This window comes from Fukomys damarensis, unplaced genomic scaffold, assembly GCF_012274545.1.
Source record: "Fukomys damarensis isolate Sample0158 unplaced genomic scaffold, DMR_v1.0_HiC HiC_scaffold_24, whole genome shotgun sequence".
NCBI classification, from domain to species: domain Eukaryota; kingdom Metazoa; phylum Chordata; class Mammalia; order Rodentia; family Bathyergidae; genus Fukomys; species Fukomys damarensis.
This window is the reverse complement of record NW_022900936.1, coordinates 56,590,411-56,615,691: the sequence shown is the minus strand read 5'-3', so window position 1 is coordinate 56,615,691 and position 25,281 is coordinate 56,590,411. Positions and strand designations below refer to the sequence as shown.

The window sequence follows — 25,281 nt, the reverse complement described above, 5'->3', positions numbered from 1 at the left end:
CACATGGCAGAGGGTATAACAATTCCCAATCTGAAACTATATTATAAAGCCACTGTGATAAAAACAGCATGGTACTGGCAAAGAAACAGATCTGAGGATCAGTGGAACAGATTGGAAGATACAAAACAACTCCAGGTGTACTCAGATACAACTCCAGGTGTACTCAGCTACCTCATCTTTGACAAAGGAGCCAACCATTCTCACTGGAGGCAAGATAGGCTCTTTAATAAATGGTGTTGGAAAAACTGGATCTCAACCTGCAAAAGATTAAAAGTAGACCCTTATCTTTCACTATGCACTAAACTAAAATCCAAGTCGATAAATGATCTAAATATTAAAAAAGAGACACTAAATATGCTGGAATATAAGTTAGGCAGAACTCTTGAAGACATTAGCATAGGAAAAGACTTTATGAACAAATCCTCAGTAGCCTGGGAACTAGCACAAACAATCAACAACTGGGATCCCATCTTGTTAAAAAGCTTCTGCACTGCAAAAGAAACCATCAACACAACTAAGAGACAACCAGTAATGTGGGAAAAAAAAATTTTACCAGCTGCTCCTCAGAAAAAGGACTATTATCTATAATATATAAAGAACTAAAAAAAATCAGTGCCCCCCAAATATAAAAACCCAATTCAAATGGGCATATGAAATAAACAGACATTTCTCAGACAAAGAAGTAAAAGCATCAAGTAAATATATGAAAAAATGTCCCACATCATTGGCCATTCAAGAGATGTAGATGAAAACAACACTGAGATTTCACCTCACCCCACAAAGATGGATGCTATCAAGAAATCAACCAATAACAAATGTTGGTGGGGTTGTGGGGAGAAAGTAACCTTTCTCCATTGTTGGTGGGAGTGCAGACTGGTGCAACCACTGTGGAAATCAGTATGGAGATACCTCAAAATACTAGGATTAGAGGTTCCATTTGACCCAGCCATCACCATCCCTCTGCTGGATATCTTTCCAAAAGAATTAAAAGAATCATATCACAGTGATATACAAACATCCATGTTTATAGTGGCACAGTATGTCATAGCTAAAACTTGGAAAGAGCCCATTTGTCTATCAGGTGGAGACTGGATAAAGAAGATGTGGTTTTTCTATAAAATGGAATACTATTCAGCCATAAAGAATGAGAAATTAGACTCATTGATAGGAAAATGGATGCATATTGAGAATATACTCTTAAGTGAAATAAGTAAGTTTGAGATTTGTAAATACCAAATAGTTTCTTTGGTGTGAAAAAAGTATAATTGTACATAATATCCTAATGGTATAATTGACAATATGAAATAGGAAGAAAAGGGCTACAGGTGTAGGGGAAGTGGGAAGGGTAGGGGAAAGGAAATAAGGGAAAAGAAAAAAACATGAGAAAATGAAAAAATTGAAATAAAGTATTTGTAAATAGGGAAGGGAGGAGGGGGTGCAGGGAGGTGCGGGGTAAGTGGAAAAAGGAGAAAAAAAAATCTTTTTATTCTATACCCACAAGACTGAACATGATTATGAAAGATAAACCTTAATAATAAAAGATAGAAATAAAAAATAATTGACAATGGCTTTTCCTAAAGAAACAAACATTTTACAATCACTATTTTCCAGTTATATGAACCACAGTTATCTAGTTGTTTGTATTCTATCAACTGCCTTAACAACCTAAATATTTTGTTCAGATACAATGAAAAAACCACTAATTTACACATAAAAACTGGTTTAAATTGATTTAGAATTAGTCATTTCTTTCTTTCAATGCCCCTCTCTTTGTAGCTTAATTTTAAAGCTTATTAAATGTTGATAAATGCCTTATGTTTTTTTATTTTCTTGGTAGTGAATGACATACTGCCTCATATAAATAAGCTTTACAACAAATGTGTTAGGTTAATTTGCATGATTATATTTTAATTTTTTTCAGACTCTGGGATTGTCTAACATTTATTGCCCTTCTTATGGTGTTTAGTTTCAGTGGACTTCTAATTCCTGCACATACATACTTGTATATATCATTTTCTGATATATATTATTCATTAAATATCTACTTTACAGTGCTTGTTTTTAGGTAAGAATGCCATTTGAATTTCTTATTTATAGGAAATTAAATAACTCTCAAGTATGTTTTTTAAACAAAAGTATTTCATACCTTAAACTGAACTGTTGACCCGGACTTTTTGGGAAATGATTAGCAAATTAATGCTTTGTAGTTTTCTTTATCTTTAACTGGATTTCCTAACAATACACTTTGTAAACTTCTGAAAATTAGAAAGAAAAAACCTTCATAATCTATTAAGATCATTTATATTTTTATTAAGATTTTAAGATTATGCCTCTATTAATATTTGGCATATTTCATCATCTTCTTTTTCTTTGAGGTTTTATGAAGATAAATACCTATCATAAATATAAACCTGTGTTTTTGCTTAATATCACATCTTAATTCCTATGAATTAAAAATAGAGTTGGAAAGAAATACAGTTTAAGAAGACATCGGCGAAGAAATCATAGACTTTGTAAATATCTTCCTTGCTGAAATAATTTCTGTAGTCCTTTTTGCACTTTTAAGAGGCAGCTGAAAAGCAGATGAGAGTTATAAAAGTCATCATAATCAGCACCCTAGGTCTTTAACCCTCATCACTCAATTTGCTAGTGTTCCAATTTCACATAGGAAACTTAGTTGGGTTCTTGAAACCAACTCAGCTAGTGCCAAGTAAGCAGAAATTAGTCCTAAATTATCAGATAAAATCCCTCAATCCCCTGTGGGCTAATTGAACTATGATGAGAAGATTAGGGAGAATAGGAGAAAGAGGAATGATATGTGACTGAAAAAATAAATATGAAATATCTGACAGTTTTAGCAAGATTAAAATCTATAAAGGGAAAGCATTTTATTTCTTATTCATTGGATTTTTTTAAATTTTGTTGAGATCCAGAATATACATATATACAGAATATCTCTTTTTGTTTTCCACCTGAGAAAGCATGAGTGCCCCTACCCTATCATTACCTTGTAGAAAGGAACAATAATAAAGCTATTCTCCTGAATACCTTCTGCCTTCATTTGGTGTGATGCTAAGTGTGTGAAAGTCGCCTCATTAGTTGTAGAGCTAGCAAGTCCACAAAGAATAGGTTGGGATAGAAGAGAAATGCGTTTTTATGACAAGAATAACATTTTAGATATTATTTTGTTTTTTAGATTTCTGCTGTTACTATTTTTGAGTCCCATCTTGACACGATTTGGTCGTGGATTCACCTGGCGTTGGTCGCTCATAATAGCCTGGAGTGAAATGAAAGGAATACCTAACATAAACATGGCCCTTCTGTTTGCTTATTCTGATGCTTCTTTTGGATCTGTGAGGGAAAAATCTCAAGTAAAGAAATACTGAATATTTTATAAAAGTATCGCTACATATTCAAAATACGGTTCTGCAGTCAGATAGCTCAACCTCATGGGGGCTGTCGGGATGATTTAACTATGATGGCAAAATTGGGGAGAAGAGGAAGAACCATTTTTAATTTTCTCCTTCCTCATTTCTGCTTAGAAATTCCGTGATAACTTCTCATACCTAAAAATGAGTTTATTATGACTATTCAAGAAATTGAAATTTAGAAATTATTTAAAATAGTACCTGATGCAAAGTATATACTCAATGTTTTCACTTTTGTTTACTCCTAATATTCACTTAAAAAGGCAGGAACCTGCTTATGGTTACCTCTTTTTACTTTCTGTAACATAAAGCAACATTTAATTGTGTGAGGACATAAAACATTTTAATCATCAGGGAGAGAGTGATCTCTAGCATCACTGAACTCTGCTTAACTGAGCATACTGGGCACATACTCTTACTGCATTTCAAGTCAAGATAATTGCAGAATTATGCAGGAAATTTCCTATACAGGTATCACAACACATCTGCCATTTCCAGTGTGTGTGTGCACGTGTGTGTACGTGCGCGCGCGTGTGTGTTATAAATTCCAAGTGTAAAAAGAAGAGTAGTGATTGTTGTGTCTACTTAAATAATAGTTTAATACAAGACTAAAAGTTTTAAATATTTTTAAATCGATTTTTTAAAATATTAGATTCTCTCTTCCTCTTTCTTTTTGTGTTATTGGAGGCTGAACTTATGGACTTCCCATTGAGCTATATCCCCTTTTAAATTTTTTTTACTTTGAGACAGAGCCTTGCTAAATCACTAAATTGCCTAAGCTGGCCTCAATTTATGATCCATCTGCCTCAGCCTCCCAGAATGCTAGGATTACAGGCCTGCAACCCCATGAACTTCTCACCCACTTCCTTTTAATCATTTCCATTGCTTGATAATCAAAGTGAGTGTGATCAGTATGATGTTTACTGTTGCATATGAATCAGAGTTTGGAAATTTTTCAGTTTAGTTTAGTTTAGTTTTTAGCTTTTAGCTAATTTTTTCCTGAATGTCCATCAAAAGTCACTTAATGTTTTTCAGCTGAACTCTACAACTAGCATTATTATAGGCTTTATGTTAAAGGGTTAAAAACACTAACTTCTAACTTCAAGGATACTATTGTAAGACAAGAAGAGAATGAGGGGAAGGAAGACAGGACCCCAAGGGAGAGTAGGGAGAATGGATATGACCAAAACATGCTATATGCATGTATGAAAATAAAAATACTAACTTTGAAGATATACTGCCTTTTTAATCCTGGCCCGACGATTCACATGTTTTGTGACCTTGGATAAATTATAGTGTCTCCATTTCCAATCAATATAATTAGATAATACTTATATTAAAATGGTAGAATTATAGTGAGGATTAAATAAGTCAGGTATACAGTACTATATGCCTATTGTATAAATATTAGCACTTACTACTATTAGAGTATGAAATTAATTTAGTGGTTTTTTTAACCTAGAATGTACTTTAGAAAACTTCAGGAACATTTAGAAAATCAGTGCTTGTGAAATTCTGGCCATCCCCATTACCAATAATGGATATCAGACTTATTTTACACAGTAAAAAAATACAAAAGTGGTAAAACTCATGAAGCTACTGACCGGTTTTGAACAAGGGCCATTGTATTCTTAGATTCTTTTTTGGTTTGTTTTTTGTTTTTTGTTTTGGTACTGGGGATTGAACTGGGGTCCTTGTGCTTGTGAGGCAGGTGGCAGAACCACTGAGCTAAATCCCTGCCCCTATTCTTAGATTCTTGAGTGAAAGAAAAAATACATAGTGAGTTCACATTTACTCTGGCCTCTTCTGAACTGTGGTACAAAGTAGTGGAAGCCAAAGACAATACAGTAATCTAACTGAATGGAAAAAAATATAGTATAGGGCCAATGAAGCAGCTTGAATTTTTGGAGTGGGTATCACAGAGGCAAGAACTGTGTAGAAAGAGATTATTGAACTCTGCATGGGTAAGCCTTCAGATCAAGAATCCAATAATAATCATCCAAGCACAGAATCAGAGGATGGTCAACAAAAGAGTCATTGGGGAGCTTTGAGTTGAAAGGATATTCTTTAAATCACACAGTGCTGACAGATTACTGGAGTTCTGATGAACTACAGTGTATAAGCATTATTGAACACCACATAGGTTAAGCTATGACCCAAAAATGGGCACACCTTATAAGTAAGGATTATGCCTTAATCTCTAGACCAACTCTAAAACAGATTAAAACCAGGCTTTTGTAGGGTAATATGACATACCTGTTAATTAGTTGCCTGACACAAAACTCACAACGCTTTACAGAAAGATAACATAATCAAAACTCTTGACAATGTAGCATCTATATATACTGTACTGCCTAAAATCTTATATTACTATGCATGTGAAGAAACAGGGAAATGTGGTCTTTTCTTAAGAGAAATTATTCAACTGTATCAGACCCAGATTACACACATGTTGGAATTAGCACAACTATTAAAAATAAATTCAAGAATTTAAAAGAAACAAATGGAGTAAAGATATGAAAGCATGGTGATATTTCTGTAAAGAAATTGAAACTATAACAAAGAACACTTCTATAACTGAAAAATATGCTCTCTGAAATGGAAAATTTCGATATGTCCTTTGGCAAAAGTCTGTTCACTGTAGAAGAAAAAATAAATTCTAAACAGATATGCTTTAAAAAAGACTGAGAAAATATGTGAAGTAGAAAGTAATAGAACTAAAGGAAGAAATAGACAAATTATAATGGGAAACTTAACACACCTCCCTAAAACTTGTACAACAAGTTGTAAGGCAACTAGGTAGAAAATGAACAAAAATGTGGAGGTGAACACCACCATTAATCAAGTGTCCAATAGACATTTATGAAATTAAATCATTTGGTCCAGAAAAACATTTAACAAAATTTATTATCCATTCATATAAAATATTCATATATTATCCATTTGTATGATATTTAAAGTATAAAAATAGAAATAACTTCTTAATGCTGATAAAAAGTGTCAAACCTACAAGTACGTCATAATTAATAGAAAAAATCATTAAGATCATCAACAGCACATAAATTTCTCTTTACATCAGTCTTATGGCACATCATGATAAAAGTTCTAACCAGTTCTATACAGAAAAGGAAAAAAAAATGTGTAACATTGGAAAGTAAGAAATAAAACTACCCTTATTTGAAGCTAACATGATTAGCTACATAGAAAATTTCAAGCATATTAAAAAATACAGTAAAAAACAAAAATGTTCAATAAATTCAGCAAGATTTCAAAATACAAGATATTTAAAAATCAACTGTATTTTTATCTACTAGGAGTTGATACATGTAGCCAAATTAAAGATATAGTATTGTGTACATTCAAGAAAAAATAGAGTTCAATATAAAATCTTACAAAATATGTTGCAGAGACTCTAGGCTGAAGACTACAAAAAAACAATGAAGAAAATGAAAGGTGAGCCAAGAAATGGAGAAATACACTTTGTTCATGCATAAACTTAGAATTTCAAATTGATGCAAGCTTTAATGCACCCCTATTAAATCCCAACAAATTATTTGCATATATAAACAAGTTTATCTAAAATTTATACGAAAAGGCAAAATAACTAATGATTGGCTCTCCCAAAGAAAACTAGAAGCCAAACAAGTTAGCTAATTAATGCTACACATTTAAATAACAAGTAACATGAGCTCTACGCAAAAAGTATAATTGGACAGTTTCTTACTCATTTTATACAAAACACCAAAAAGACATTATCAAAAAATCTGATAGAATATGATTTTTTAAATCCCTAAAAACTATTTAGCCAACAGAATTAAATATATCTATGAGGGATAATATCTTATAATCAAAAAGGCTTTACTCAAATATTTAATGTTAGGGCCAGGGATTTAGCTCAGAGTTTCGGTGGCCTGCCTTGCAAGCTCAAGGACCCAAGTTTTACCCCTGGTACCAAAAAAAAAAAAAAAAAAAAAAAAAAAAAAAAATTTTGTTTAAGGCTGGGGATTTAGCTCAGTGGTTCTGCTACCTGCCTCACAAGCACAAGGTCCTGAGTTCAATCCCCAGTAACAACAACAACAACAAATATTTAATGTTTATAGAAATTACATAAATTTGTTTATTGTTTATAGAAATGCAATTTCTATAAACAATAATCCAAAAACATGAAGCAATAGCACTAGAGTTGTAGCTCAGTGGCATAACACATTTAATTTGTGTGAGACCTTAGGTTCAATTCCTAATGCCAAGACAAGGGAGTACAAGAATCTGGGTGAAATAATAACAATAGCATCAGAAACATAATATAGAAGTAAAAGTAATGAAATATGTATGTATTACTTATCTATGGCCATGCAACAAATGATCAAAATATTTAGCTGCTTTAAACAAGAAACATTACTTCAGTTTCTTTGAGTCATAAACATGACTGCAAGCTATCTAGGTATTTCTGATGCATTTTCTGTCACAAGCTATTTAAATGTGAATTAGGGAAATATCACTCACCAAGATCAAATGGATAGAGTGTTTCCAAACTCACATTTATGATTGCTGGTAAGATTCAGTCATCTGAGGTAGTTAGACTAAAGGGCCTCAGTTTCTGGATAATCCTTGGCTAGAATCCTCCTTTAGTCACTTGTCACTTGGGTCTCTCCATTGGTCAGTTTACATTATGATAGCTGGCTTCTCTCAGAATAAGCAGTCCAAAAAGCTAAAAAGATCAAATTCCCAAGATAGAAACAATACCCTGGCTCTAGTTTCATTCTAAAACATAGATGACACAGTTTGTAATAGCTAAAACTTGGAAACAGCCCAATTGCCCATCAGTTACAGACTGGATAGAGAAGATAATGGTTTTTCTATACAATGGAGTACTATTCAGCCATAAATAATCAGAAACTAGAGTCATTCATAGGAAAATGGATGTATATTGAGGCCATACGCTTAAGTGAAATAAATAAGTCACACATGTGTAAATACCGAATAGTTTCACTGGGGTGAAAAAACTAAACTAAACTTCTTACTTCATATATATTTTTTTCAATTCCAAATGGTATAACTGACAATGTGAAATAGGAAGAAAGGGGCTAAAGGTGTAGGGGAAGTGGGAAGGGTAGGGGAAGGGTAATAAGGGAAAAGAAGAAATATGAGAAAAGGAAAAATATGGAAACAAAGTCTTTGTAAATAGGGGAGTGGGGAGGGGGTGAAGGGAAGGCTGGGGTGTGGGGAAAATATGAGAACAAAGATCTGTCATGCAAAGGTACAAGATTCCAATGATAAATGTAACTGTACTGCATACCTAAAAAGTACCAATAAACTCAATGAAAAAAAAAACATAGATGAAGTACATTCAGGGAGAATTTACAAAAAACTTTCATCATCCCCAAAACCTTCACAAGCTACTATTAACATAATACAACGTAGCTTTATAATTACCAATGGATAATAAGTTATCCAAACTTCTTACTTCATATATATTTTTTTCAATTCTAGATACTATTTCATGGAATGACAGTATGCTTAATTAACTTGATTGTCCACAACTTTATTTTGCCAATGGCAGTTACTAAACTAGGTAAGTCATATTAAATATTACTCTGAGTAAAGATAAAAATATTCTGTATATGTCAATGGTTTTAATTAAAGAGGAAATTGAATCTGGGAAAGGAAATTAATTCCTCACACCAATAAGCTTATTTATTTTAAAAGATTACTTATTTGTATTAGTTTAGTGTGACTAAAATGATAGTATGTTTATCCAATCACTTGATAAACTTTTATAAAAGTTATTCTAGATGCTCAGTACTATTATAATTCATAACATTTCATTCTAAAGACAAGGAAAATTTTTTTGAATGAACCTGAAAAAAGAAACAAACAATAATTGAGTTAGACAAAACATAAAGGGCCACTTCAGTAAAGGACTAGACAGTATGAAAAGAAAGCAAGCAGATATATATATAATATGAAAAATACAGTGGAAAACATGAGTAGACTTAACTAATGTGAGGACAAATAAAAGAAAATGTCAGAAATTTCAGTGTCATAAATAAAAGAAAAATGTATATAGTAGAATATAAAGTCATTTATACATTAAAAATGACAACATGCTAATGCAAGCTAGATCCAACTAGATTCAAAAACAAAACCCCAGATTATAGAATAAAGAAAAAATAAAATAAAGGACAATTGAGAAATGTCTAAAAATGTATTCACTGATACTATAAAAGAAAAATTTCCAAATCTATGGGAAAAATTCGGTTTTCTAATACAAGAGGCAAGTAGAACTCTGAATCGCCATGACCAGAAGAAACCTCCCCATGACACAATATCAAAATTCCAGAAACTCAACAAAAGGAGAGAAAACTAAAAGCTATTTGAGAAAAACAGTAAGTAACTTTCAAAGGCAAGCCTATAAGAATAACTTTAGATTTCTCAGCACAAATCTTAAAGGCCATGAGAGCATGGAGTGAAGTTTTTCAAGCACTAAAAGAAAATAATTGTCAACCCAGAATTTATATCCTGCAAAATTAGCCTTTGAATTTGACAGAGATGTAAAGTCTTCCACAGTAAAGAAAATTTAAAGAAATACATGACCGTGAAAATAGCCTTGCAGAAAATATTTAATGGAAGCCTAGCCAGATCCAGGGAGGCCACCAGCACCAAAGAGCCCAAAGGAAATATCTTTCTAGGAGAGAAAACGAAAGGAAAAAGTAAAGGAATCAGCACTAGAAAAATAATACAATGCCAGGATTCAATGAGTACTCTATAATAATAACTCTTAAAGTCAGTGGTCTAAACTCCCCATTCAAAAGACACAAACTGGCAGGTTAGATTAAAAAACAAAATGAAATCATATGTTACCTACAGGAGATACCTCATCCAAAAGGAATTCCATAGATTGATAGTGAAAGAATGAAAAATTATATTCCATTCAATCATATCCTGAAAACAAGTAGCTATTGTATTTTCATATACAAGAGATTTCAAGCCAAAGTTGATCAAAGGAGACAAAGATGGCTGAAGGGAATAGGAAAAGGGGACATTACTAGAACCTCTGCAGTAAGTCCTCATCTCCTGAGAGCCACAACAGCACAAGGAGAATTAGTTTATTAGACAGAAAAGATAGAAAAAAATGAGACTTAGAGAAGAAGCCAAGCTTTGGGCCTGATCAATGCTGCTCTGGGCAGCAAAGATGAAAACCCCCCCACACACTTATTTTGTACATCAAGAGAAAACAAATGTAACAGATGACTCAAGGAAAAGAGTTCAGTACATCAGAGTAGAAAAATGTACAAGATCACTCAGAGGGCAGCAGCAGAGGCAGCTGAAAAAAATCCTAGAACAATGAGAAACTATGTATGCAAATAAAGATTTTGTTCCTCCAAGGATGCCTTCACCTGGTGTAATCTTGTCTTGGAGTATCACAGCATCATGGACCACTGAGGTCTTAGCTGTGACCAGAGCCAAAATGAACTTATGTCTCAACTTGCCATAGCTCACCCATAGGCAGGAGAACTCAGCCTAATCAAATGATTTTCAAAAAAAATTATGTATACTTGCTCCTGACAGGTGGCCACTACATAGTGATAAATGAAATAATTCAACAGGAAGAGATAATAATGATAATTATTATTATTATTATTTTGGTTTTTTTGAGACAGGGTCTCACTATGTAGTTCAGACTGCTCTGGAACTCACTGTGTAGCCCAGGCTGGTCTCAAACTTGAAGTGATCCTCCTGCCTCAGCTTCCTGGGTGCTGGGATTACAGGCGTGCGCCACCACACCCAGCTGAGATAAAAATTATAAGTATCTATACACCACATGTTGGCACTCCCAACTTCATAAAACAAAAACCACTGGATTTAAAAAGACAGACACCAACACAATCATAGTGCTGGACTTCAATGCCCCAGGCTCACAGTTAGGGCAACCAGACGAAAACTTAACAAAATAAATCTTCAGAGTTAAACCACACTATTAGCAAATGCATTTAACATCCATCTGCAGAGTGTTTCATCTAAAAACAGAACCCACATTTTTTTCAGCAACACACCAAATTTTTTTTTCAAAAAAAGACTATATCTTAGGCTATAAAACATGCTTAAATAAATATAAAGGAATTGCAATACTCCCTTGAATGCTATCAGATCAATGAAGAATAAAGGTAGAAATCAACAACAAAAGAAACCATAGAAACTTCACACTATTTGGAAAGCAAAAGTACATTATTCAATAATCAATGGATCACAGAAGAAATCATGGACAAAATTAAAAAGTGCCTAGAATAAAATGATAATGGAAGTTCAACATACCAAAACCTATAAAGCACAGTGTTAGCAATTCTAAAAGGAAAGTGTATAGCTGTGAAGGCGCACATAAAAACAATCGTGATCCCAAATAAATAACCTAATGGTTCACCTCAAAGTCCTAGCAAAACAAGAGCAATCCAAATCTGAAACTAAAAGAAGGAAAGAAGTTATCAATGAAAATTAATGAAATTGAGCCTTAAAAAAACAATACAAAGGATCAATGAATCAAAGAGTTGGTTCTTTGAGAGAATGGAAAGTGGTTTGGAGGTAGGGGAACAGAAAGTAAAAATGATCAAGATATTTATATGTACATGTACTGATTCCCTACAATGAATGTATTTATTGTGCATTGTAAACATACACTGGAATAGGAGTAGTCTAAGAGGAAAAAACAGAATACAAATAATTCCTTCAATGTGCTTAAGCAGCCAAAGTGATTATGGAATCTAAGTCTCGAGGTCTGCAGTCTGAATCCCCAAGAACTACTGGCAAAAGTGTTAGTGCTATAAATTCTTGTCCAAATATGAAGACTGAAGGCCAATGCCCCAACTCAAACACCATAAGGTAGACAGAAAATTCTCTATTACCCTGGCTTTTGTTATTATCTAGCTTCCAACACACTGGATGAGGCCCATTCACAATGAACAGAGCACAGTGCTTTTCTCAGTCTCCCAGTGCTATGGAATAGCATTTATAGAATATTTTTCCATCTAGGAACACTCCTTCAGAACATTCTAGATTACTGTTTAACCAAATATCTGGGTACCCTGTCTTCTCATCAAGTTGACACATAAATTTAACCATCACATTTCTGTCCCTGTGTCCTTATTTAGAAAATTGGGGGAAAGCACTCATCTCAAAAATTAGTCGAGAGGTAAAACATTACTCTGAGCAATGTTGAAGTCCATTTCTCCAGCAGATAAAGCACCAGATAAACACTAGCTATTACTTTTTTAGTGCATTTTAGCTTTTGTTAGTAGTGTGAAAGTAGAAAATTTAAAACTTGTTAGTATTTCTATTATTAAAAAAATTATGTTGAATCTTTAATGTTTGTAATGGTTTAGATTGAGGCAGTCACCCAAAGTTCTCACGTGCTCATCAGTGGGGTTTTCAGAAAGTGATCGAATCCTGGGAACAATATAGCTAACTTGCTGTAGTGAGTTCAGGTACGGACTGAAGAGGCAGGTCACGGAGGGTGTAACCTGGAAGGGTATTTCTGCCTCCTTGGCCCCTCACTCAGCTCCTATCTCTGCTTACTTGCTACCCTGATGCAATCAGCTTTCTCCTCCCCAGGTCTTTTTACCATGCTTTCTGCCTTGGAGCCAGCCAGGTATGGACTGAAACCTCTAAAAACTGCAAGATAAAGTATTCCTCTCATTCTTTACATTGTGAAGTCAGATATTATGTCCCAGTGACAAGAAAGTGACTAAAGCAATTTTTTAAATGCTTAGTGACAATAAGCAAAGAATGAAAGAACAATCTAAAATCCATATTAAAATCATGGTATTGCTTTTGTTTATAATATGTACTCTTTGAATCAAAGGTCTTCGTGATGTCACATCAACAAAATATAAATCCAATCTTTATACATTTCAACGCTTTCAAGAGCTAATCAAATCTACAGCCTCCACACTGAAATTTGACAAAGATCTTGCTAATTCTGAGTGGAGCATGGTTGATAAGGCAATTCTACTTCAAAACCCATTTGCAGTAAGCATGTAACGTCTTTCTATTCCTTCAAAGTAGATATGATTTCCCTTTATATAAATCATGTCATATATATTAGAATTTTTAACATTTTGTAATTGACCAATTTATATCAAAACTGTATTTATCTTTATAAGTCCCAAGACGGCTTAAGAAATTTTGTGCTCATTATTGGGTAAAATAGAAATCATGACCCGCTTGAGTATTTAGAAAATATGTTGTGAATTCAGAAGGCAGTGTATATACTGGCACTGTCTTTAGAAGGTACCACGTAAAGAAAAGAATGAACTTTAGAAATTTTCTACATTTTGAGCAGATTGGAAGTGAGCAATATCTTCTGTTCATTCTTTTGTTCAGCATTTTTTAGGTCAGAATCATTTACTTAATATTATTCAGCACTCTATTAAGGCATGATTCCTACAATGGAAATAGTAAACATTATTCTGGGAACTTTTCAAAACCGCTACTGCTTTTCCATGTCCTGTGTCTTGTCCAGTTTTTATTGCAATATTTTTCTGCATAACACAGCATATGAATTCAACTTCTAGAAGCACAGAAGAGAGATACTCACATTAAAAAGAATCTTGCTAAATCCATTTTCTAAAACCAAGGCTTGAAATTCCAAATGGGAGATCAGAACCAAACCCTGCTTTGCAGGAACACTGCCAGGATTTTTGGATGGGACTACTGAACCAATCCCTAAGGAGTTTGCTAGTAGCTCCCAATCTCTGATTATGGACTTTGCTGACCTGCCTGAATGAGAATCATCTGGAAAGTATATTAAAAATGTTAAGTTTTCTTACCAAGGAGATTCTGACCAAGGGAGTCTGTGCAGGGCCCCAGGAATAAACATTTTTAATCCACTATCCATGAGATTCTAAGGCAGAGTCAGTACTGAAGCCACGGTTCTGGTGCTTTATCTACTTCACAAAGACAGATAGTCAATCAATGGCATTATCCTCTTTGTGATTCAGACACAGGGAGGGAACTATAGTGGCAAAGACAGAACAGTGGCCTTGGGTTGATACATTACCTTTGTCACCTTAAATTGTTTGAGAGCTACACCAAATCATTTGTTTCAGTTTCTCTCAGTAAATTATCTGCTTCTATCTCCTTAATATATGTTTGTTTTTTATTCTACCTTAATTGATTCATTCAAGCAGTGTTTGTCAAACTTTAAGTGCAACAGTTAAAGTTGAATGAGTTTGTAGAAGCACAAATGGTTGTCCACTTCTCCACGTACTGAGTCAGTGGGTCTAGAGGGCTGTCTGAATAGGTGCATTTCTGACAAGTCCTAGCTGATTCCACTGCTGCTGTTCCTGCTCCACCACACAGAACTATTGGATTTAAAAAATAATCCCATATAAAATCACTTCTACAAACCTTTAATAATGCCACACAAAAATATGTAACTTTTTTCTTCAAAATGGGCAACTATTTACCTTCCATATAACTGAACAAAGAGTGAGAACATTTGAGCAAACAAAGAATAATCTAGTGTGAGACTCGATTGAGGTTTATGCTGAACAGTATGTTAATATTCATGTATCATTGTTTGTTTTTTTTTTTAATCTGTGTTTTATTTAGTTGAGTCAAGAAGAAGCAAAAGAACGTGAGAAGCTGAAATGTCCGAGCTGTAACAAGGAAATAGATGAAGCCTTCACCATTGAAGCAATGGAGCTGGCTGGCAATCTCCTTCTGTCAGCGCAAATAGTCAGGGCTCACTTATGTTCTTTAAAATGCTCTGGGGCCTGAAGTTATACTAAAAATCTCTCCCTTGCCAAATAGATTGAGTGTGCACACTTACATAACTTTATAGACTGCTTACAAAGGCATAGGGAAGGTTGGCATTGCCTTAGGATTCTGAGAGCAAGGTGGGGAAAGAGGGGGAAAGGGGAAAAAGGAAGGGATGGAGGAAGAAGGAAAAGAAAATAGGAAGGAAGGAAATAAAAAGAGAAAGAGAAGAAAGGAGGGAAGGAAGAAAAGAAAGAAAGAAAGAGAGAGAGAGAGAAAGAAAAAAATGAAGGGATAGAGAAATGAAGGAATAGGAAGAAAAGAAAGAAGACAGGAAGGAAGACAGGCTCCTCATATTACCTTAAGTAAAAGCTGTTTTGTTTTTGAAGAGTTGAGAATTTTACAGACAGCAATGGCAGGAATTACAATTAGGCTCAAGATCCAGATGCGTTAGTTGCTTCTGTGACACCACTGTTTCTGATTTGGACCTGTTTTTCTTGGAAGGGAAACACCAAATCCTCTAACAAATGCAAGTAGAAAGCATCATGATTTTGTGCAACTCTAGGGTAACAATTGGAGAAATTTTGTAGTACAGCAGAGTATAGGACTTAGTGGGAAACTCCCAAAGCCTAGTTTTTGTTTCCTATCCGGATCATGATCTTAATTATTTGCCATGACTGGTCCTCTCAAAATGTTCTTGCTGGGCCTTCCCATTGCATGAATAGCTGTCATTCATTTCTCCACCATTCCAGACATACAGGATCCTAAGCTCTCTACTTGCTCATTCTAACTTGGCAGATGGGAGAGAAGTAAGGTGTGACTGTCCTCTCCAGCAGTAGTCCTGGTAGATAAGTTGTCTCAAAGTTCACTTTCAGGGACCTAAACAACTTCTTTAAGAATCTGAGGCAAGGGCCGGGTATTTAGCTCAGCGGTTCAGTGGCCTGCCTCGCAAGCACAAGGACCCGAGTTCTATCCCCGGTACCAAAACAAACAAACAAACAAACAAAAAACAAAAAAAATCTTCTGAGGCAGTGCTGGGTGTGGTGGCTCATGCCTGTAATGCCAACACTCTGGAGTCTGAGGCAGGAGGATCACTGTGAGTTCGAGACCAGCCTGGGCTACATAGTGAGTTCCAGGTCAGTTTCAACTACATAGTGAGACCCTGTCTCAAAAAAAAAAAAAAGAATCTGAGGCAGTTCCATGAAGGATGGAGCTTAGGCCCACATACATGATACTTTATTCACCTGCAGATTTCCATCTTGACTCACCAAATTAGGTGCTTCCACTTGTGGGGCAATAATTTCCCCTATGTGACTAATTTAATATGGCGAAAAGTATTTTCTTTAAGTGCCTCCATCTCTTCTAAATCATGTGCTAAAGGACCCATGGGTCTGGGAGGTAAAGTGAAAATAGCCAATCATAAGGGATTCCCTTGGCAACTGTCTCTGTGCAGCTCTTAAAGCAAAGGCAAAGGAGCAGGTTGTCCGAACACAGCAAGACAGCAAGAATTGTAGGGAAGGATCACTCAGAAGTCAGCAAAGGAGTAGGATGGACAAGCCACCAGACTAGAATTTCAAAATCAAAGAAGAATTAGAAACAATGTAGAAGGGCTAGTCATGGCATAACACAGGGTGCATCTGATGGTTGCTTTAAGATACAACCATTAGTCCCTCTGGTTAGGAAAATGGGGAAGCTTATAATAATCAATATACAACTGTAAATACGTGATAGAATAATAGAAAAGACATGTAATTTCTATACAATTTAGGGAATATAAATCATGCTTTTCCAATAGAAAAAGAAAGCAAAGAATATGAACAACACATTATGGAAATATCAGTCATTAACACAACTACATATTCTGTCTATCTAAATATACTATTTATGCTCAAAATCATCTTCCAAATCCATGAAGTTGTGTATTTTCGGACCACTTCTTAAAATGTTCAGGTGTGGTCTTCCCCACTGCATACATAGCTATTACTGATTGCAGTAGAACATATGTTATTTTCATCCCCAAATGCCTACATCTCAGCATTCATCTCATTTCACCTTGGACTTGATCAGGATCACTGTGTGTTCTCCCTTTGATGCGTTTGCTCTGCTACTCAGATTTATGCAGTGATTCTTAACTGTGTTCAGCACACTGAGGTAGGGAAGCCATCTCCTCACCATGAGCATATAGTCTGTAAAGCTGAGTAGGTGCTCAAAAGGCATCAAATGAAGGAGGGACTGCATTCTGCAGAACAGCAGCAATCTCTTCGATCTTTACAATAGAGGGCACAGTTCTGTTATGGAAATGCTATACTTTGAAACACGGAATTAAATTAAGATGCAAACTAGAATCTTTAGGATTTCTCAGAGTCTGTAATACTCTAATATATATATATATATTATGAAACTTTAGGATGAGATACACTTGAAATAGTTCTTAGACTTATTTGACACAGAACTCTATTTACTTATGAAACCTTATGAGCAACTACCAGTAGCCTGCTTTCCTGCAGAAACAGCTTGTTGCACCCAAAGCTTAAATCTACCTTCTGCCCTGATCTGGTGGTCTGGACTCTATAGAAAGTTTATTTTTAATAAAGATTATTAGAGGTTCTGACATTTCTCACAGATTACTTTTTCATAAAATTGGTGATAAATTGTCATTGTTATGTATGCTGTGCAATAATTATAGCTAATATTTCTTTTAGGCCAGCTACCGAAGACAATACAAGAGTGAAATTTTGTCCCAGAATGCAGTTCTGGTGTTGGTAGGCGCCTCAGAAAGTTTTGGTGAGAAAAAGGGAGAGTAAGTATGCTGTCATAAGAGGGCTTATATCCCTGTTACTACATGTAGATAATTGTGCATTTTATTGCTTTTTTTCTGGAAATGTCAATTCATCTACTATTATATACACAAACCACTGCCTTTTCTTCTCCATATTCAGGCCACATCATGTATTTTCATTTTCCCCAACTTGTACTAATTCACACCTGTGTGCATTTTTACTAGCTGTTCCTGTCTGTAAGACACTCTTCCTTTTCTTTTTTGCCTCCTGACAAACATAAGCTGTTCTAAACTGTTTCCTCTTAGACTATTCACATACCTAATTAAGGACAAAGTGTTGCTTAATCTCTGCAGGCACATCTTCCCATTGAACACACAGGTACCAGTTCACACCCTCTTTTAATACTTACTCAACATATACTTGTAATCTTGAAGTGGGTCCTCAGAGGGACGTCTCCAAAGTCAGCAGTGAGTTCCTCAAGTTGGTGTATTGAAGAACACTTTCAGATCACTCCATGTGGGAGGAATAAAAGAGCTACACTGAAGCAGAGTGTTACAGCTGCAACAACACCCATTCAAAGTCCAAATGTGTTTTAGTTCTAGCCCACATTCCCACATTCTCAGTACCAAAGACACCCGTGTTCCCACAAGAAATGACTCTAAATTAATTTCCAGAGTCTGCTTAGACCCTTACTCCTGGTTCATCACCCCATAAGAAAATAGGATCTTTGATTGTGAACACATCTAACCTAAAGTATGTGCCAACCTCACGTCCACTCACATGTGCCAGCCAGTGAGGATAAAGCTGGATGTGAGAGGGAAGTGTCTAGAAATTGTGGCATGTTTTCATTGCATTTCAAGCACAAATTTTCAAAACATCTAAGAATTTTTATTTCAAGCCTAGCCTGCAAATTTTGACATTTTATGTGGCAAGGTAGGAAGACGAAATATGTCTTACTTAAAATTTAGTTTTTTGTCCAATTTATATTTAAATTTTCCATACATTATTAAAGGGTCTCCATTTCTCTTCTTAACCCATGTCCTTCAAATGCTTAGATGACCTGAAGAGAATTAAGGAGGTTGGGAGAAAAGCCTGGGCAAATCAATCTGTAACAATACAATGTATTCTATAAAGATGACCGATACATAATGTACAGTAGAAGTTTTTAAATTAATGAATAAATATCACCCTAAAAAGTGTCACTACATTGCCCAGATGATAAAATAACAGTATAACCAATGACAATAACAAAGCATGAAGATGTTCATCCCCATTTCCTTATTTTCCCCCTTTTTGAATCCTGCATGAGGACAGATGAAGATCCAAAGAAAATGGACAAAAGAGTTCAACAGTGAGCAGGGAGCAAATTGCTAAAAGAAGTTTTAGTGGACAACGTAGGCCAATTTTAGAATATGTAACTTTTTATTCATATGTATTAGAAATATGCATTGAATACTAATGTGTGCAAAACTCTGTACCAGGCACTGTGGGGAAAAAATCAGGGTTAGTAAAATGGTTTTCTAATTTCTAGAGAATTTTCTATTGATTGCACTCATATTCTGTGCTTATTTCTTTGCTGGACTACCTGGGAGTTGATTTATTTTGCATTTCTTGATCATTTCTGTCAGTAGCTCCATAGGTTGGAGTATCCTTTAGGAAACAAAACAAAACAACAAGTCTTAGAAAGAGTGGAGGGTTTATATAGGCCCACGAGGACCTACACAAAGTACATATGAAATTGCTTAAGTAAAAGAGGAAGGAAAGGGGAAAGAAAAAGATTAAGATGTGTCATGTATATGTACCCTCTCCCCAAGAGGAATAAAATCATTATATGTTACAAAGTATAAAAAGAAAATTTTTAAAAACAAAAGAACTACAGCCAACATCTACCGGATGCCAAATGGATAACAGTGACAAGATGGTGGAGATTAGCCATTTTGTTGTAATAAAAAGCAAAGGGAATACTGAAGAAAATTTTTCATGGAAATTATTCACATTTAACATTTTAAAATTTTATAGACATTAATACACATAGAGTTGGAAAAAATTTTTAAGCTTCCTATATAAGTACTACTAATTATTTATAGACTTGAAGGTTAATAGAGTAATGAAAATGTTTATGCTTAAAATTGAAATTTTTATCAGGAAAACAGCTGACATAGTTGAAAACACAAGAGATCCTTATTTTAAAATCCTGATTAATTTATTTAGAAAAACTAAAATGGAATACGTATGACATACTTTTTTAGTGTTTGGTTTCATTTAATTTTTTAAAGTAAATATTTGTATAGGCAAAAAAAACCCCACAAGAAACAATAGTTTATTTTTTCCATTAAGTTTATTGGAACATTTTAGGTATACAGTACAGGTATCTGAGTACAGCTGGAGTTGTGTCTGTATCTTCTGATCTCTTCCACTGATCCTCAGATCTGTTTCTTTGCTGTTTTTATCATAGTGGCTTTGTAGTATAGTTTCAAGTTGGGGATTGTAAAAACCCGTGCCATGTCTCTGTTGACTAGATTTACATTTGCTATTCTAGTTATCTTGTTCCAAATGAATTCTTAGATTATTTTCTCTAGTTCTGTGAAATGTGCTATTGTAATTGAAATCAGGATTGCATTGTATCTGATTAGCACTTTTGGTAGTATGGCCATTTTTTCACACCCAGAAGCAATGGATGCCTTTCCATTTTCTTATATCCTCCTTGTTCTCTTTTTTTCAGAGTGCTGTAGTTTTTGGTGTAGAGTTCTTTTGCTTCCTTCATTAGATTGATTCCTAGATATGGTATTTTTGGGATGCTATTGTGAAAGGAATTGTTTTTCTAATTTCTCTCTCAGTGAGCCTGTTATTTGTGTTCAAGAAGGCTATTGATTTTTGAGTGTTGACTTTGCAAACAACTACTGTAGTGAATCTATCAATTAAGTCTAGAAGTCTTTTGGTGGAGTGTTTTTGGGTCTTCTATGTAGAGTATCATAAAATCAGCAAATAATGACATTTTAACTTCTTCCTTTCCTATCTTTATTCATTTTATTTCTTTCTCTTATCTAATTGCTGTGGCTGATGTTTCCAGGAGTGGTGGTATTGAACAGGAGTGGTGATAGTGGACATCCTTGTCTTGTTCCTGCTTTTAGTGAGAAATTTTTCAGTTTTTTGACCATTTAGGATGATGTTGGCTATTGTTTTTTAATAGATAGCCTTAATTGGGTTGAGATAAAGACCTATTCCAATTTCCTGTAGGATTTTTTAATCATATATCGGTGTTGGATTTTTTCAAATGCTTTTTTCATCTATTAAGATGATCAAATAGTTTTTGTCCTGGGCTCAGTTAATATAGTGTATTACATTTACTGATTTACATATGTTGAGCCATATTTGCATCTCTGGAATAAATCTTACTTGGTCAGGGTGTATGATCTTCTTGATGACCCTTTGTATTTTGTTTGCCAATATCTTATTGAGGAATTTTGCATCTATGTTCATTAGGGAGATTGGCCTGTAGCTCTCTTTTTTGGTTGGGTCTTTACCTGCTTTTGGAATCAAAGTAACTCTTGCTTCCAGGAATGAATTTGTGAGTATTGCATCCCTTTCAATTTCTTTTTTTTTTTTTTTCATTGAGTTCGTTGGTACTTTTTAAGTATACAGCATAGTTACATTTATCATTGGGATCTTGTACCTTTAATTTCATTGAAATTGCCTGCTGGATTTGCTCTGTTGGGCCTCATGGTGTTGTGAACTTCATTGTCTTTTTCTAGAATATTATTTAAAATTGTTTTGAGTGCTGGTTTGATATTCTTGAAGTTTTTCCTGTGTTCTTTGTCATGAAAGTATCTTATTGCCCCATTTTGAAAGATAATTTTGCATGATATATCAGTCTAGGTTGGAGGATGTTTTGTTTTATGGCTTGGAATACCTCACTCCAAGTTCTCCTTGACTTAGGGATTTGTGTTGAAATGTCTGCTATAATTGTGATGGGCTTTCCTTTCTACGTGATTTGATTCTTTTCTCTACCTGTTTGTAGTATTTTGTTCTTTTGCTGTATTTCTAGGATCTTACTATTATATGTTGAGATGTAGATTTTTTTTATTATGGCTAGTTGGAGTCATATAAGCCTCACTTATCTGTATGTCAAATTCTTTCATTCTTTTTGGAAAGTTTTCTGTCATTAATTATGTGAACAGTTCTTTTTATATCATTTGTACTTTCTCCTGCTTTTTCATGGAACTCTTATCAGTCTCATGTTATTCTTCTTCGTGTCATCTAGGAGCTGTTGAATCAATTGCTGATGGTTCCTTCTAATTTTACGAGATCACTCTTTTCAATGGTTGCTGACCACCTGGCTTCTATATCTGATATTCTGTCTTCAGATTGGCTCCATCTGCTGTGAATACTTTCAATAGAAATGTTAATCTCCTGGATCTGTGTTTGAATCTGTTTCATGGATTTCATTTCTTTCCTATTCTGGGCCATCATGGCTTCCATCATGGTCCTGAGCACATCTAGTTTTTTTTTATCTGTTTCTATTCTAGAGTCTCTAATCATGTCTTTCATTCTGCTCATCATCTGTGTAGTTATCTGGGAAATTATTTTTGTTTTGAATTTTTCTAGAGCCTTAGTCATCTGTTTTGTTACTTCCTGTGCTATTACTTCAAGTTGTCCAGGTGGTTGATTATCAGACTTTTCTCCTTGGTTCGCCAAGAATTTGCCTTTGAGGAGTTGGAAGTCTGGGTTTGTGCCTGGCTTAAGAGTCTTCTCACTTCTGTTTTTGTTGTTGGTGCTGTTTTTTGTTTAATTCCTGGATTGATACTTCATTATTGCTTATTATAAGCATCTTTGTTGCTTGTATTTAGAACCCTTATATAATGATTGCTTCTCAGAGGTGTCTTCCAGATACAGCTGGTGTTTAGGTTTTGAGTCTCTAATGACTCTTAGGCAATCTTGTTTTCAGTATACCGGGAAGGACAACAGATTAGATCAATCACAACACTTTAGCCCAAGTGATACAATCTCAAAAATAATAACATCAAGAACAGCTTAGAAAGTGACAATTTGTGGTAGTTAATAATCTATCATCTTTAACCATGTTAATTAAATCAAAACCAAGAACTAGCCAAAAATATATTTATAGCGAATAAACTCTTCAATATAGCAACTTACCATTCAGGATAGGAACTTAAAATGAGTTGGGGAGAGAGGGATAAGTTAGGTAAAAGGATAGCGAAAGATTAGATGTGAGACCAGAAGACACAGGAAGATTACACAAACTCTGAGAAACTGTTGAAGACAAGAGGAGGAGACAGAATTAAAGAACAAAGACAAGAATAGGACAACCTATTAGTAAGAGGGAAGCTAGAAACTGTATTACTTTCCTTTAAAACCAATGACAATTGAGAGAAGGAAAAAAGAAATAAGAAAAGAAAAAGAAATCTGAATTAGGGCCAGAACAGGAACAAAAAGGGAGAGAGATGATGAACAAGATAGGAGAGAGCAAGTGAGTGAGAGAAAGAAAGAAAGGAAAATAAATAAATTTGAAAAGATAAGATAAAAAATTTAAAATGAGAGAAAAAAATAACTTGGAAAATAAAAAATAAAAATGAAGGGCCTCCTTCAGGGTACGTCTCTGCTGTCACAAGACAATGTGGGCAGCAGATCTAAGTCAGTTAGTCTCAGTATAAGTTAATTCATCTCAGCAAGCCATCAGCTGTCCTCTGAGGTTCAGGCTGATTTCTGGCAGCAAGGCCCAAGTTGAGCTCTCTGACCTTCTGCTGGGTTGCACTCTGCCAGGTCCTACTGCAAGTTCCAGCTGCCCTTCTTTCCCTGAAGATAGTCCAGATTCTGATGGGAGGTGGTGATTGCTCCAATTTACCAGTTATGGTGGTGGTCTGTTGTGCCTTTATTGAAGAGATTTTCTTCTCTTTTCCAGTCTGCTTCAATTTTCATCAAGGAGCCTCAGAGAGGCCCTCTTTCTGTTATTCACTCCAGTGGCCAGAGGTGGGGAGTGGGAACAGTGCTGCTGGGGCCTGCATCACTCAGATCCTTGGCTCCTCCAGCGGGCAATGTTACCAGTGGCCTGTATGCCTCAGCTCCTCAGCTCTTCCTCAGTGGCCCAGGGGTGGTCATAAATAATATTTGAATTATGACTTTAAGTCATACACATATTCAAGATGGTCTACCTTAGAGAATTGAATGTCTTCTTTCATTTTTTTTTCTTTTTTGGTATCAGAGATAACTCAGGATCTTGTGCTTGCAAAGTAGGTGGCAGAACCCCTGAGCTAATTCCCTGGCCCTCATTCTTTTTTATCACATTAATATCCTGTAACAGAGAAACTGCACAAATTCCAGAGTGAGAACATTATATTTAATTAGAAGGATGGGATCCACTTATGAACTTAGGTTTTCAGTGCCCTTCCGTTAAGCTATATGAAAACCTAGGGTCTCAGATTGAAGAGCAGAAAACTCTATCATGTTTCTGATGAAAACAATAAAAGTATATGGTCAGTAGCAGGCAAGTTACTGGTAAAACCAAGAGGACTGGCTAGGTAAGACCTAAGTATGACATACAGATATGAGCTACGACAATACAAAAGCCAATGGAATCTACAGCAAACTTCATCCAAGTGCTAGCAAAAAATTATTCCATGTCTTTGAGTCTTTACTTTTCCAAGTTTCCATTTTAACCCTTTTGTAGACATTTTAACCTGACAACTTTCCCTAAAGGTGAAACTAGAGATGTAGCATATGGGCTAGATACTTTACGTATTTTTTTCACTGGATTATCCTAACTGACATAGATACTTTTACTCCTCTTTTATAGATAAGAAATTATGTTAGCTAGGTAATTTGTTCATTGCCACACCAGACAATAGGGAATTCAAAATGAAAACCCAGATGTATTTGAATTCCACATAGGTGAATCATGGCATGCTTTTACTTTCTGGACATTGAACTCTTAAGTTATTTTAAACCATATGTCCTAATTTTGAGGGAACTCTCTTTGTTTTTATGGCTTTTTTGTTTGTTTGTTTGTTTGTTTTGGTACAGGGGATCAAACTTGGGTCCTTATGCTTGAGAGTTAGGAGCAGAACCACTGAGCTAAATTCCTGGCCTAAGGGAACTCTCTTCGATGAGAGGGTTTTATAGCCTAACTTTATGTCTGTTTACTTCTATCTACCACTTTATGACTTAGGACTATGCCCTGACAATATTCTCATAATCAGTGCAATAGTATTAGTCCTACTTTCTGACAATAGTGCATTGAACTTATTTTAAAATGTTTAAAGCATATTTAAAGATCTCTCTCTCTCTCTCTCTCTCTCTCTCTCTCT

General features: G+C 34.9%; 1 protein-coding gene across 2 annotated transcripts in view; it reads left to right on the top strand.

Annotated features, from left to right (window-relative positions):
- Slc9c1 (solute carrier family 9 member C1) overlaps positions 1–25,281 on the top strand; it is a 123,360-nt gene that overhangs the window by 26,937 nt on the left and 71,142 nt on the right. For both annotated transcript variants that reach the window (XM_010630135.3, XM_010630136.1), the window contains 6 exons: positions 1,922–2,065; positions 3,197–3,371; positions 8,919–9,000; positions 13,282–13,448; positions 15,033–15,158; positions 17,882–17,979. In XM_010630135.3, coding sequence (XP_010628437.1) covers positions 1,922–2,065; positions 3,197–3,371; positions 8,919–9,000; positions 13,282–13,448; positions 15,033–15,158; positions 17,882–17,979 — 792 coding nt within the window. The remainder of the gene's footprint in view (positions 1–1,921; positions 2,066–3,196; positions 3,372–8,918; positions 9,001–13,281; positions 13,449–15,032; positions 15,159–17,881; positions 17,980–25,281) is intronic.